At 39.8% G+C, this 13,945-nt stretch overlaps 1 protein-coding gene across 1 annotated transcript in view; it reads right to left on the bottom strand.

The window, feature by feature from the left end:
* Nucleotides 1–13,310, bottom strand: part of TRPM3 (transient receptor potential cation channel subfamily M member 3) — a 307,424-nt gene extending 294,114 nt beyond the window's left edge. Inside the window, exon 1 of the mRNA XM_074855487.1 lies at nt 12,932–13,310. Coding sequence (XP_074711588.1) covers nt 12,932–13,021 — 90 coding nt within the window. The 5' untranslated portion in view covers nt 13,022–13,310. The remainder of the gene's footprint in view (nt 1–12,931) is intronic.
* Between the last annotated feature and the right edge of the window lie 635 nt (nt 13,311–13,945).

The raw sequence follows: 13,945 nt of genomic DNA, 5'->3' as shown, positions 1-13,945 counted from the left end.
TTTTCATTTTTAAATAACCCATTTTCATGAATAGAATTTGAAAAAAATCTAGTATGAGCAGAGATACACTAATATGTACGTAATCAAAACAAGTGAGATATAATAATAATTGCTGCTTTAAGTGTAATGTGTTTTACCATTTATGTATTCACAGAGTATTCAGATCACATATCAACTACCTGAATTAATTATGGGTATCTCATTCCTCACTGAGTCTTTCTTTTTTTGCACTGAAACAAGTGCATTATGTTATGCTGCCTGTGGCCTCCCAGTGAAGAGTTGAAAGCCCCCACAGCAAGAAGCGAGTGTTTAAATAACAGCTAACTGGAACATCCACGGAAGACCTCAAACATGAAATTCAGAGTCATAGTCTATTGCATCACGGAAGCACAGAACAGTAAATTCAGAAAGAGCTAAGATGTTGATGGAGCAGTTTTGATACAGACACATTTTAATTCCTCATTTTAGCAATTGTGGGTTCTCCAGCTTCAGGAAACAAGGTAATGGGCTGTTATGGTTGTACTGGGAGTATTATTTCCAGAGAATGTTGCCTCAGCAGTTTCTGAAAAATCAATCTAGAGTCAAGGGATATTCATTCTGAGCACACAAAAATAAGGCATTAAAAAGCAACTTTGAGAATGTCAATGTTCGTTTTACTCATGATGATACTTAACAGGTGCTTCCAAACAGGGATTTTTAATCTGCAAGATACATTTTTCTAGACTATACATACACATCTAGTGCATGCAATAGCATTTTATCATGAGGAGGAAATGCTATGGGAGAAGAGACAAAGGCCAGCTTACTTCAGATGGTGTTGCTGTATCAACCTTGCTTTGGCTAAGTCCAAGGAAGAGAGTGTCCCAGAACCGCGGTCCAACTGCCACATCAGTCAAACTTAAACCACCACAGGGAAGAAATCCTTCCTGACATGAAATGACCTCTGCCTTTCAAATAAGCATTTAGTAACAAGAGCTAAGAGTAGAATTAGGGTTGGGATGACTGTCACAAAGAATCTAGATACTAAGGCTTGAAGCAATGTCATATTAAGTGATCACACTGATACTGAAATAAAGCATATTCCATAAAACAAGCTAAAGTAGAATACTTCTCTATGCAATTCCGTAACACTAGGAGAAAACACTCCACCCTTAATGTGGTTTAACTGTAATAAAATGTCATTTTGTGATTGCACCAATGCAAACAAGGGCTAGAACTGCCATGGAAAGCGAGCATATTCTCATTCCTCAAAGAAAATGAAAAGCTTTTTTTTCCTATGCTATGCTGCTTATCAATTTAATTAATAAATGTTCCACCCATTTCTCTGCAGCTACTCATATTTATTTAATTGTAATAAGTAGTTTGCTTCAGCTTTTTGCCCTCATTTATTTCAGGGAGAGAGTAGACTTGGGATTTGATATGAAACAAATTTGCTGCGTTAGTTATGCACCCATCTATGTGTAGCAGAGATACCTGAACACATACCCAGTCTTGAATCAAAGTAATGTAATGTCCATTATACATATCCTGGACTATTGTTTCTGCTTCAAGCTTCAAGCTCTGTTATCTGGCAAATAAGGATCACACCCCCTAAAAACTGGTGAAAGTGTCTCCATTGATTCAACTGGATTTCAGATGAGTCCTAAATAAATTAATGGAAACTACCTGTGCTAACACATTTAATGCACTGAGATGATAAAGTTGTCAAATAATTCGGTGCAAACAATTTGCTCAGTTTCAGTACTTACTTAAAGACTTCCTATTGTAGTCACACCCCTGGAAGACCACAATATTGGGTGAACAAGTAATTCTCATTTGTTCTAATTCTACAGACATCCATTTTATCATGGGATGTTTTCGTAATGCTTCAGAATTTTTGAACACTAAATAAAACTGGAAATTTGCACTACTTAAGAAATAAAAGTAACCAAAAGAAAAAAACTTACCCTTGGATGTCAGTAATAAGAGTCAGTAGCTTCTAAGGGAAAGCAATCCTCTGAAAAATTTACTATTCCCATGTTGAATAAGCTAAAGTTCCCACAGTTACCATCAATAAGAAACTGCATAGGGTATTTTCAGCTTGATAGATCAGATCTGTATCTTTTAATTATTCTTAAATATTAACAGGTATCAAGATAAAATAACCTGATCACATTTAACTTCCCACTAGGCTATGTCTGAAAATCTTTTTTGTGTCCACCCCCCCAATTTGTGTTAGAAGGATCAAAATCACCTTTTTATTCCAGAATAATGCACATAAACATTAGATTTCCTCATTTGTATGTTGTAAAGGTAGCATGTATGCTTGAAGGTCAGTGTCTTAATAAGTACTCTGCTGTTGATTGTCCCCCACACTGAGTTTCAAAATTTCTTTGCTAATGCAACCATTAAAAACCACTGATTTTACTACTATGCAAAGAAACAAAAAGAATATTTCTACCATGCAAACAGAAAGTGATTGTACCCCCCCCAAGCTCTCCCTGAAGACTTAGTCACCTCAGGTTCTTATAAAGTCAGTTAAATCAAAAAGACTCTGTAGGAAATTTAACAGAGATGTTACTTAGTCTCTTCAGGAGACAGAAATGAAGGAGGGTTGTGAAAGCTTCTGTTTCCTTATCAACCCTTCTCCAGTTTATAGCGTTAGGATTAGCATGGAAGATTGAGCAGGATTCCCTCATGTCTCTGCTGGCCTCTCCAGTAAGACACCTGAAGACTAGAGAAAGAGAGAAAAAAGGAAGCAGCAGGGGAATCTCAGTCTAACTTCCATGGAGGAAACAGTGGAATAAATAATCTATGTTCAAAGATGACAAAGAGCCATATGTCATGAGTGGATCTATTAAACTAGCCAATCTCCAAACACAACACAAGAATTTTTAAGCACAAAAGGTTGCTACATCTGTCCCCTCTGCTCATAGTGGACAAAACAAGAAATCATAGACTTTAAGTCCAGCAAGAAAGATCCAGGCAGACACCACAGAAAAATATTTCTGATGGCAGATAGGGTCATTGTAAAAGATTGCCTCTGAGGGTTATGGCTTTAGGAACTTAGACAAACACCTGTAAGAAACTATTGGAGTCGTCCTGCTAGTGGCAGGATACAGTAAGCAACTTTTGGGAGTTTCTTTCCATGATGTATCCTATTTTCATGATGTTATTGCATTTTGGGCAGTCTTGATGCCTGATCCTTCATCCTTCAGGCAGAGGGAATTGACCTCTTCCATGGATGGCTCAGTCATTGGACTACACGTAGCAAATTATTTGTTAGCATTATTGCCATCGTAACTTGGCACCATTATTGCTTTTGTGAGTACAGCCTAAGCAGCTAAATGTCAGAAAACTGCTTTGAGTGATACAGCTCAGGAAAAGGGCCAGCAGGTAGGTGGGGAGAAATATAGGAAAAAAAAACCTGAGAAAAGCAGTAGTATTATGGCTAGGTTGTGCAGATCTTCACAGTTTTAATGTGATAACACAGAATCGGCACCCAGAAAAAACACTGTTCATCAAATATGGCCTCCTGCATAAGACACCACCTAGTGATTTGAAGTACTGAACCCAAAATCTGAACAAGAATGTATTTGGAAAATGCCTTCTGTGATTCAGAAAACAGAAAATTCTACATACAATCATAGAAAAGTCAGGAAGGTCCTCAGGATATCCTGTAATTAGTTCATCCAGTTGTAGTTTTGGTCTGTCTTTCTGGCTGTATGCAAAGATGAACATCGAGTCATTGCACTGGGAAACTGAAGTGTGATACTGCACTACAACAGACCCTGCAGCAACATGCCATGCCAATTCAGTAAACCACAGAGTTCAAAAAATGGAATCCTTCTGTAACAAAACAATGCAGTGCATCCTCCTTAAATTCTTAATTATGATGGCTCAGTAAAAGTTACTACATCTGCCCTCTGCATCTACCAACAGCAGGTGAAAAAAAAGGCAACGGAAAGACAATGTTTTCACTCAATCACCTTCTCACTAATGTAAAATCAGTCTGATGATTGTTTTAATTACATTATAAGAATCCTGATATTTTCTTCAGTAACTTCCTTGAAGCTGCTAAAAACACTTTGTCAGACTGTTTCATGTCATCATATTATTTGGGGGATGAAAGATATTTTCGATGAAGTGATTTTATTTCATGCTTTATTACTGACTTTGACATAAATTTCCAGAGAGCCCCAAGGGCATTTCTTTTTACACTGTAGCATAGTCTTGTTAGCAATTCAGGTGGAATAAAACCACTCAGCTTCACTTTATGATCTTGTGCCCTGATTTTTTCACAAGGCACCCTTTCAAACATAAGGAACAGTATTGTAGAACAACATTAAAATCTTATGGTGTTAATACAGGATTCCACTAACACATTAAACAGCATTGTATTTGTAGCCTCTTGCTTGTAGGACTTCTGTACTTAGCAGCATTTTACAATTATTTTTTAAGCAATATGTCTGTTCAGAACCAGCCTTAATTGTTATCTATTCTGTTGGGCTTCTGTGGTGGATTTTTTGGTAGCAGGGGAGGGAGCTACAGCGGTGGCCCCTGTGAGAAGCTTCTCAAAGCTCCTCTGGCTCCAAGTCAGACCTGCGTTTGCACCAAGGCTGGGCCAATTAGTGACAGTGGCTGAACCTCTGTGATAATGTATTTAAGAAGGGGAACCTGGGAGGGTGTGGGGACCTGTGAGGATGAGTTGCAAGGAGGGCACCTATGCAAACACCGAGGTCAGTGGAAGGAAGTAGGAGGAAGGTGGGGGAGGTGTGCTGGAGCAGAGACTCCCCTGTGTCCCGTGGTGAGATGGCAGGGCTGCCCCCTCCTGCCACCCATGGGGGGTCACCACTGGAGCAGAGATACACCTGTGGCTTGTGGAAGACCCCTGGGTCTCTATGGGAAGAAGGCCCTGCTGTTGTAGTTTGGCGCTGGGAGAACTGCAACACACAGGGGTGACTCACGCTGAAGCAGCCCCAGAATGGCTGTGGCCCATGGGAAGAACTCACACCTGAGAAAGTTCATGGAAGACTGTCTCTCATGAGAGGGGAGCCATGTAGAGCAGGGGTGAAGAATGCAGAAGAGTGCTTCCCCCGCACCTGGTGGAAGAAGTGGTAAACTGACTGTACCCTCCATCCCCTGCCCTTGCACTGCTGAGTAGAGGAGGTAGAGATATTAGGAACAAAACTGAGCCTGTGAAGATGGGAGGGGTGGAGGGAGGTGTTTTTAAGATGTGGTAATGCTTCTCATGGTCCTACGCTGTCTGTTAAGTGTTGTTGTTGTTGTTAGTGTTTAGAATTAAAGTGATGTTCTTTTTCTTCCCCTAACAAGCCTGTTTTTTGCTCACGACCATATTGGGAGAGTCATCCCTCCCTGCCCTTATCTCAATTCCTGAGCCTTTTGCTTCATTTTCTCTTTCTCAGCGCTGGGGGAAAGGGTGAGTGAATGGCTGCGTGGTGCTCAGTTGTCCTCTGGGCTCAAACCACGACAAGTTAATATACATAAAAAAGGCCTTTTTTTTTTTTTAGTTTCTCTGGAAACAAGACCATAAAGCTTCTCTCAAGCAGTCACAAATTAGTAAACTTGCATTTACCTTCTGATAGGCAAGTTTAGTGCAGTGCTTCATATATTAACAATTCTTACTAAGGCCAGTAGGAATTGAGGCCACTTGCGACCTCCTGTAAGTATTCAAATCTTAAAAGGGAAGCAGAGATCATTTATGATCCAAGTCCTTCTGCCTGCAGGAAACATGGACAACCCTGGATGACTCCTTGTGATACCTCACCTTTGCCACTGTAGCCCACTGGCCATGAGGCACAGAAGGTGGCAAAATCCTACTGTATTTTCTAAGATGAAGGTAAAGACACTAATGCAACAGCTGGATTTAGGGAAAGCACTGCAAAATAATACTGACATGCAAAAGGATAAAACCTGTAGCTTTTACTGGATCCTTACTTTAAAACAGCCGGTGTTTTTGTACCGTAGCTGTGCATTAAGACTGAAAACCTAATATTACCTTTTCTATCACTTCTTTTTGAGAAGCACTCACATGGCCTAGAAAGAAAAGCCATTTTTTTCCAAAATTCTCTAGTTTAAAAGAAGAAACTTTGCATTCACACAGCCTTTTCCAACCTGAAAATCAAAACTATTTTTCCCTCTGTGTGAAATTATTAGACTTACAGCCTCCTCCTTCAAAATCGCACTGATGTGTCTACCTCTTTTACATGTAGGCTATCCCATGGAAACATGATTTCTACTGCAAGGCTTTTTGTTTTGATCTCTCCCTTTCTTTTTTCTTAATTGGGATAATATTTCTTGTTGTGGAAACTGATTTGCTGCTATATCACTTCCAAGTCAGTGGTCACCAACCTGAGTCATATTCACGGAAAACATTCAGTCAACAAGGCAAACTGTTAACAAGCTCTGATTCACCTTAGATCACATAAAAAATGTACACTGGACGAAAGAATTAACCACACAAAGTGACTGCTTCTGTATATAAAAAAGGAAAAATCACTATCAGCTTCCACATTTCCTTCCCTTTCAGAAGAAATGAACTGACATAATCTGTCAAAAACTCCTTACACATGAACATGCCCAGTTGCCACGTGAGAGGGATCAGCTCAATAGTGAGATGCATGACTTCAGGAAATAAGCAGCTTTTGGGAATGTGCAACCCCCAAAAGGCATATCATCAGTTCTTCAATCCCAGCTGTAAAATGTCTTCACCATGCTGCCATTACTTGCTTATAAAATGTGAAGTAGTAGAGGCACAGCTAACAGTTGAGCAGCAGTAATGGAAGCATACCTGTGCAAAGGTGCTATGAAGCTACACTGGAACATTCATTGCTCCCCTGAGTTGGGGTGTTAAATGAATTTCTTGGTGATAAAGCAGGAGACTGCAAAGACGCAGCAATGCCCTAGCCAGGTCTATTTCTTGCCATCCTTATATGATGAAACTGATAGCACAGGAGCAGAACACAGAAAACAAGATCTTTCTCTTTGCTGGTAATATGGCTTCCAGGCTTCTAAGGACAAATAATGCACCCCAGAAAATCTGTGAATTAGAGTCAAAAACATGCAACATCTACTGCAACTGTAATAGATATAACCATGATCTTTCTGGCAGGAAAACAGAAGTTTGTTTATCAAATAATTTCTTTATGAACGAAATTTATATGTACTCTTAAAACTCATCTGTCATTCATATTGTATAAAGCATCCCACCATACTGAGAGGTGTGACTTGTTTTTCTATTAGAGAGTTTACAAGAACATTTGTTACATTGGCTGGTATTTTCTACATGCCTGTGTTTTAAGTAGTCTGATCCTAAGAGCTGAACTGTCAATACTTCCCAGAATGCATCAAATCCTCCTGAAGGAAGCATAGTGGTGGCTCATTCCTTATTACAGTTTAAGTCAGTAAGCAGCTGAGTGCAGGCACAGGTGAATTACTACCCTCGTTTTACTGTCAGTAATGTGCATATTACTTGCAGAAACATTTCGTGTGCCAGCTCACTAATGGTAACAGTATGGATTGGGATTTGTTCCAAGTATCTCAGTTTTTCAATCACGAGTTAGTAAACCTATCCTCTCATTTTGTTGCAGTTTGAAAGGTGGATATGGTAAATTAACTAAAATAATAATCAGAATCAATTCTTAACTATTAAACACTGAGAAGCTAGAAGACCGCACTGTCAACTGGACATCAAAGACTAGCTAAAAGGATCTACACATTTTGACTGCCTTTGTGTCTAGACTTCTGCTCGTTTTCTCATTGATAGTGAATAACATAGCATAAAAAATTTACAGTTCTCTTTCTGAAGATCGTAATACAATCTAACATTACTATCTCATGATTATGGTACACAAATCCACTTACAAATAATTTTTAAAATTATTTATCAAAAGTATCTTCCCTGAGTTACAGGAGTATTCTATCAGTCCAAGAACCTTTTTCTTCAAATCCATGTGAGGAATAAAATCAGCTCTAAAAGATACTGCTTTCTCCTCTCTTACAGCCTCTTCTTCTCATAGTAGAGGGTTCAGAACCATAAATATTTACTGTTTTATAAAGAACACATTTCATTCTTCAACCATTCTGCAGAAGCAAACTTTTCATTGTTTACCAAAACAGATTTTTTTAAAAGTATCCTTTGTATTTGGTAATGAAATAACAATGAGATTTTAGCTGACTTAAGCTGTTGAACAGTGTGGTATTTCACAATGCACCTTAATAAAGCCTGCCACATTCTCCCCAGTCTTTATTCCTGCAGATACCTCCTTTATAGTCATAACCAAACTTTCTGTAGCAGAAGAAATATTGTCCAACTTCTATTTCACTATTTCAGCCCAGCCAGAATTTCATATATATATATTCTCACACTTAAAAGACACTGTGTCTCATTCTAATGAACCATTTCTTAGCTTTTTAGTTTTCTCTTGTGTTACCCCTTATGCATTCTTGGTCGGGCAATCAAATAAAAATTATTTTAAAATATAAGATCTAGTTTCACCATTTCATAAGAAATTTAGTGTCTGATCTCTTTAAGCTTCCAGCAGTTCCTGGAGCTAGATTAGGCTGCTGGCCAGGTTAGGTAAATGTTCTCTGTATTTATTTGGTAATGCTGAGAAGGCATTTTTATTGAGCTATATGCTAGGAAAAATTAGCCAAAACATTTTCTACAGTGTTTCTTCTAATTCACCCTGTTTCCTCTCCTCTGGCGTTCCAAAGTTTCTGCCTTCCCAGTCTACTTACTGACATGCAATTCAAACTCATGATAAAAAATTTTAGTAGTCTTATTAAGAAAGACTGGGTAACTTGTTGCTTTCCAAATGTTTAGTACAGTATTCTACACATGCATGTGTCTCAATCTGTGGTGTTAAGCTTATTGCACAATACAGACCTTTTATTTTTCAGTCCTCTGTCTACTCTCAGTTTAGGGTTTTTTTTAGAGTATTATTCATTCCTTGATCCATGGCATGTATCATATCTGTTCCAAGCAGAAGTGCAACATGTGCAGTCTCTCCTAGGTCACAAGGTCCTCTGAGTGAAGTCTTTAGTATGATGTCATTCATTGATTTTGTCAGAGTACACATTGTTCTAAACTGTCTGTTTTCTCTAAATCCTGCTATTTGGACTTGGCTTCCTTTCTTGAGAGGCAATCTCTTCTTTGAGCATGTGGAGACTCAGAAACTCTCTTGCACCATAAAACAAACATTAATGTGACCACCAGAGCTTTCTGCAACTGGAACAATAGCTCTTACATATACAGTGACACAAAGTGGATCAGGACTGCTTGCCACTAATATTAATGCTTCCTTAAAAGAATTAAAAAAGTATCAAGGTAGCAAGACCTTGGCCAAACACACAAAGAAACAAGCTTCAGAACTTGGGTAGAAAAAAAGAAGCTGCACAAGCCATGGCTGGAAAGCCACCTCTGGAAAGTAACCTGACCATCTCGGGAGAATAACAGTTCCCCTCTCTGCACAAAGCCACGCTCTCTGCACATGTGCTCAAGGCACTCCTTAATCTTCTTATTTCTGATGGGAAGGCATTACACGGTACATTAGTGTGTGTTTAAGCATACTGAAACACCTACAAAAATACCAGCATGGAACGTGCTACAGAAAATATTTAGTAGGGGAAAAAATGGGAGCAGTGAAGGATGAGCCAATGACACAGTTGTAAAAATGTTCTCCAGTAATTTGTTTTGATCTGTACTTCAAATACAGCTCCTAGTACTCTGTGTGCCTGTTAGAAAATGGAGAACTGAGAAAACAGGGTTATAAAACCTTACCTAAACATGAGGGTATTAGTGAAATAGGTTAGAACACTTAGAACATGAGCACACGCCTGGAAGAAAAGCACAGGGAGCAAAGCTGGACAGCATCTGCAAATGATCTTCGTTTATCTAAATCAAATGAATTCACTGGTGGCCAGAGCGATATCAAATGTCAGTTCAGGCAACTGAGCATTGCACACCATTTCAACAGAACGGAATGAGGGCATAGCCTACCTGCAGAATAACATCTTTTATTATTTATTTTAAAACAGTCATTTCAAGACAATCCTACAGATTTGTTAGTGAGTAACACAAAGTGCGAGACCTCCATGCAAGTCCTAGATTCCAGTGTTTATTTAGATTCATCAGTGTGAAAGCACTGATGCTACACTTAAAAGTATATCCATAGGATAAGGGCATTTAATGCCATGTCTTCTCAATGAGAAGTTTATTGAAAAGTTTGTGCTGTTTATTACAAAGGTCCAGGTCATGCTACAGTGATTTTTTTCATGTGTAAAACAGGAAATCTCTGCTATCTCTCATTCTTACAAGTTCAGGCAAAGGTGTATCCTTGAACTTAATGATGTCATTTCGTTATTTTGTTCTGGTAGACTAAAATAAATCATGGAAATGACAAAGACACAATATTTTCTATTCTCTTACTCTATTTCAATGTACATTGTAAATTTATTAAGAGTTTGTCAGCCATAGATAAAGTAGATAATAATAAAAATGTGCCATTACATATCAGCTTTTGCAAAGTTTATTCTGTTACTGAGGGCATTCTCTGCAGAGAAAGGCTGTATAAAAAAAGGGTCTTCTGGATATCTACCGAGAAAACATTGCATTAGCCCTTAAAACCACTTAATCCATTTGGAAACTGGGCAATTAAAAAATGAGTTTAGATTATTGCACTTGTCTTTCCAATGTTTTTGGATTTACAGGAGTACCTTTCATTTAGGAAAAAAGAAGCGTGCGTTTATTTTTTCAAGAAAGATACAAAAGACAAAAGAATACAAACACCCTTCTGATGAGGGAATTTGTATACATAAAAATTTTCAAATTTTCTGAGGAAAAACAGGAAAATATTTATACTGCTCATCTAGTAACTTAATGCTGCTGTTATCACACTCTTTCCTTAATAGCTCTTCATGACAAGAGAATTCCTACAGGTTGGCTTTTTTATCTTTTGGGGAAGTAGCAATGGGGTCCTGCTCTTACATGAATCACTTGTTTTGAGCATGTTAAATAATAAAAGACAAAGATAAGAAGTATATACTGGAAGCAAAATTTTAAGCTGATTGGGAGCCTTGAAGATGCTGATATACGCATTTCCCTCTCCAAACAACGAGCTCTTCTCATCAGCTCAGGAAGGTGCCAGAGTCCCACTTCCTTTCCGTGGTCTCTCCCACACCTCACACACCCTCTCTGTGCAGAGATTGCTTATCTCTGATTATTTGCCCTGCTCTTGTTAACTCTGCAGAGTCCACTCCCTATCTGGCCCTAAAAGGTTATAGCTGTAGCTTCAGAAAATAATTTTTAGTCAGCTCTTTTAATAATTAATCGCAATGTTCATCCTTAAAACATGCAATGAAGAGAAACCATACACAGGGGGCAACATTTGTCTGCCAAAAAAGAAATATTACAGACTTCTTTTTCTTTTCCTGATACTGAGAGTGATAATAATGTTCCCCACATCTGAGTTCTCACACCTCAGGAAAAATCATGGTTTTTTAAATGCATCTGACTTGTAGAATATGGATATTCTAATGTGTGCTTCTGGGGCGGGAAGCCTTTGCAAGAGAATCAACACCACTTTTTGATTTGTCTGTATTTAATTATATTTTGATTTTTCACCAATCTAGGTTTTATCTTCTTTCTATTCTCAATGTACCTCCCAGCAGCCATACATCTGGTTTGGAAACAGAAATGTTTTTCTGCAGTAGCCCCTTCCTGTCAGGATGTGACAAATACCTGTTATGATACATAGTATGGTCACTTGTGCATGATACATACAATAACTATACGTGGAATATATGTCTCTAAGTGCACTATCATACACTACACTACTGCTCAAATATGTTGCATTAGTAAGGACTGACCTAATTTCAAAGCTACCTACACAAAATCAAATGGTTATATCAAACATTACCTTCTAATACACTGTTAGAGTAGCCATGTTTTACCCGGTTGCATATTTCAGAGCCAAACTATTAAGTACTAAGATGGATTGCGATTAGTGTCGTGATTTCAACATTTTATAAAACATATTACAGTTGCAGAAGCCTAAAGGGACCTGACTATATAATTTAAATTTTCATTGTATAATCCAAATAATTAAGAAGTTCCAAGAACAAAGAAGACTTCTCAGTTTAATGTAACCTTTTTATCATCAAAAAGTTGGTTTGAGATATTTTCCTTTCCAGTTACGAATGCCTCTGAAACGGCTTCAGTGGGACATCAGCAGTAGTGGTACTTTGCACGCTGAGATTAAGAGCCCTCCGCTGTCTATAATCCCAAATAATTTTTACAAATCATTCATAATTATCTCCTAGGAAAGCACATTTAAAAACACCTTTAAAACTGTGCCACTTGGTTTAAACAAACAAACAAAAATTCATCATCTGGAAGTTTCACTGATGCTGCCTGCACTGCCAGTCTTTAACTGACCCTGTTCCTATGTACATCTTTCAACAAACCACAGTGATTTTTATCCACTCACATACCATTCCACTTACAAGTTGGTCTGAGTGGTACTGGACCCTCGAGTATTTCCTAGCGACTAAGTAACCCCAAAGAACAGAGAGCAGAGGATGGTTCACAAAGGAAGACACCTTAGAAACGGATTCCTCCATCCCTAGAAGTTCACGGCTTGATGTTTTTTATGACAAGGCAAATAGAAGCACAGGTGATATCCAGCCATCCCTCACTCCCTTTTCACCCCTCTCACAGACCTTTCTTGATAGATAAATATGCCGAACTGGAATAAGGATAGACAATTCTGGTACCTTCAGGTACTCGCAAGGGGCTTCAAAGGCAGCAGGGAAGCTAATTAACAGTAAAGTTAGGACTATTTCGGAATTAACTTTCCAGCAACGGCGTCTGCAGCCCTCCGGGGGGATGCTGAGCGGCGACACCGGTTCTCAAAGCAGGCTGTCACCCTACCTTCAGGAGCCTGACGGAGGGGAGGAAGGCGGCATGGCACAGCTTCCGGATGGTCCAGTTGAGTGGCCGGGGAGCATCGGTCTGATTCATGACCCTCCGCAAATCCCACCGGGCGATCAGCCGCAGACCCGTGCGCGCCTACCGCGGAGCCGGCCCGCCGGGGCGCGGGCGTCCCGGGCGCATCCCTCCCGCCCGCGCCCGCGGAGCCGCAGGGCAGGGCTGGCCCGGCACGGGCAGAGGGCTGGGCTGGGCTGGGCTGGGCTGGGCCGGGCGAGCGAGCAGCGCGTCTGCGGCCACCGAGCCTCCTTAAGAAAGCAGCCGCCTGCGTGGGAAGGGCAGAGCTCATGCATACCAAATGCAGCGGGATGGAGGCGACCAGCCCGCGTCTCAGGGCAGGCGGTACTGGTTGAGCGGAAAGGGGCAGCCCGCATAAAAAAACAGGCTGCAGTGAGAGCTGCTGCTCCCGCTCTCTCCCTCCTGCCCTCCTCAGAGAGCAGCCAGGTTAGTCTCTCCCAGGCAGACTGAGCCATCTGCCTCGCTCCTCCGCTTCCCTGGGCGACAAGCAGGGCAGAAAGGAGATAATTTAAACAAAGCAAGCGGAGGGGTACTTGCACTTTCTTTCCCGAAGCATTGCGAGGAGAGGAAAACCGGCATAAGGGGAGGGGCCAACGCTCAGACAGCAAAGATTGAGAGGGGAAAAAATTAATTCACTCTTGATTTACTGATATAATGGACCTAGAAAGCATAGTCTCATTGATCTGGCATAGTATTGGCCTATTAGCGGCAAGCGGCAGCCGTTAGAAGCTGTACTATAAATACATTCTGTATACACGTACATTCTGGCAAAAAAAAAAAAAAAAAAAAAAAAAAAAACCAAAAACCAACACAAAACCCCCCAGGTTCAGAATTCAGGTCACTTTAATATTAAATCTATGTGCAGAATAATTCTTTTAAAGACACACAAACACATGAGGTAATAGTGCTGGGGCAATTCAAGTATAGCAAAGCATGTTT

Source organism: Strix uralensis, chromosome Z (assembly GCF_047716275.1).
Source record: "Strix uralensis isolate ZFMK-TIS-50842 chromosome Z, bStrUra1, whole genome shotgun sequence".
NCBI lineage: Eukaryota > Metazoa > Chordata > Aves > Strigiformes > Strigidae > Strix > Strix uralensis.
The sequence above is the reverse complement of the archived record's forward strand: the minus strand, read 5'-3'. Positions and strand labels throughout refer to the sequence as shown.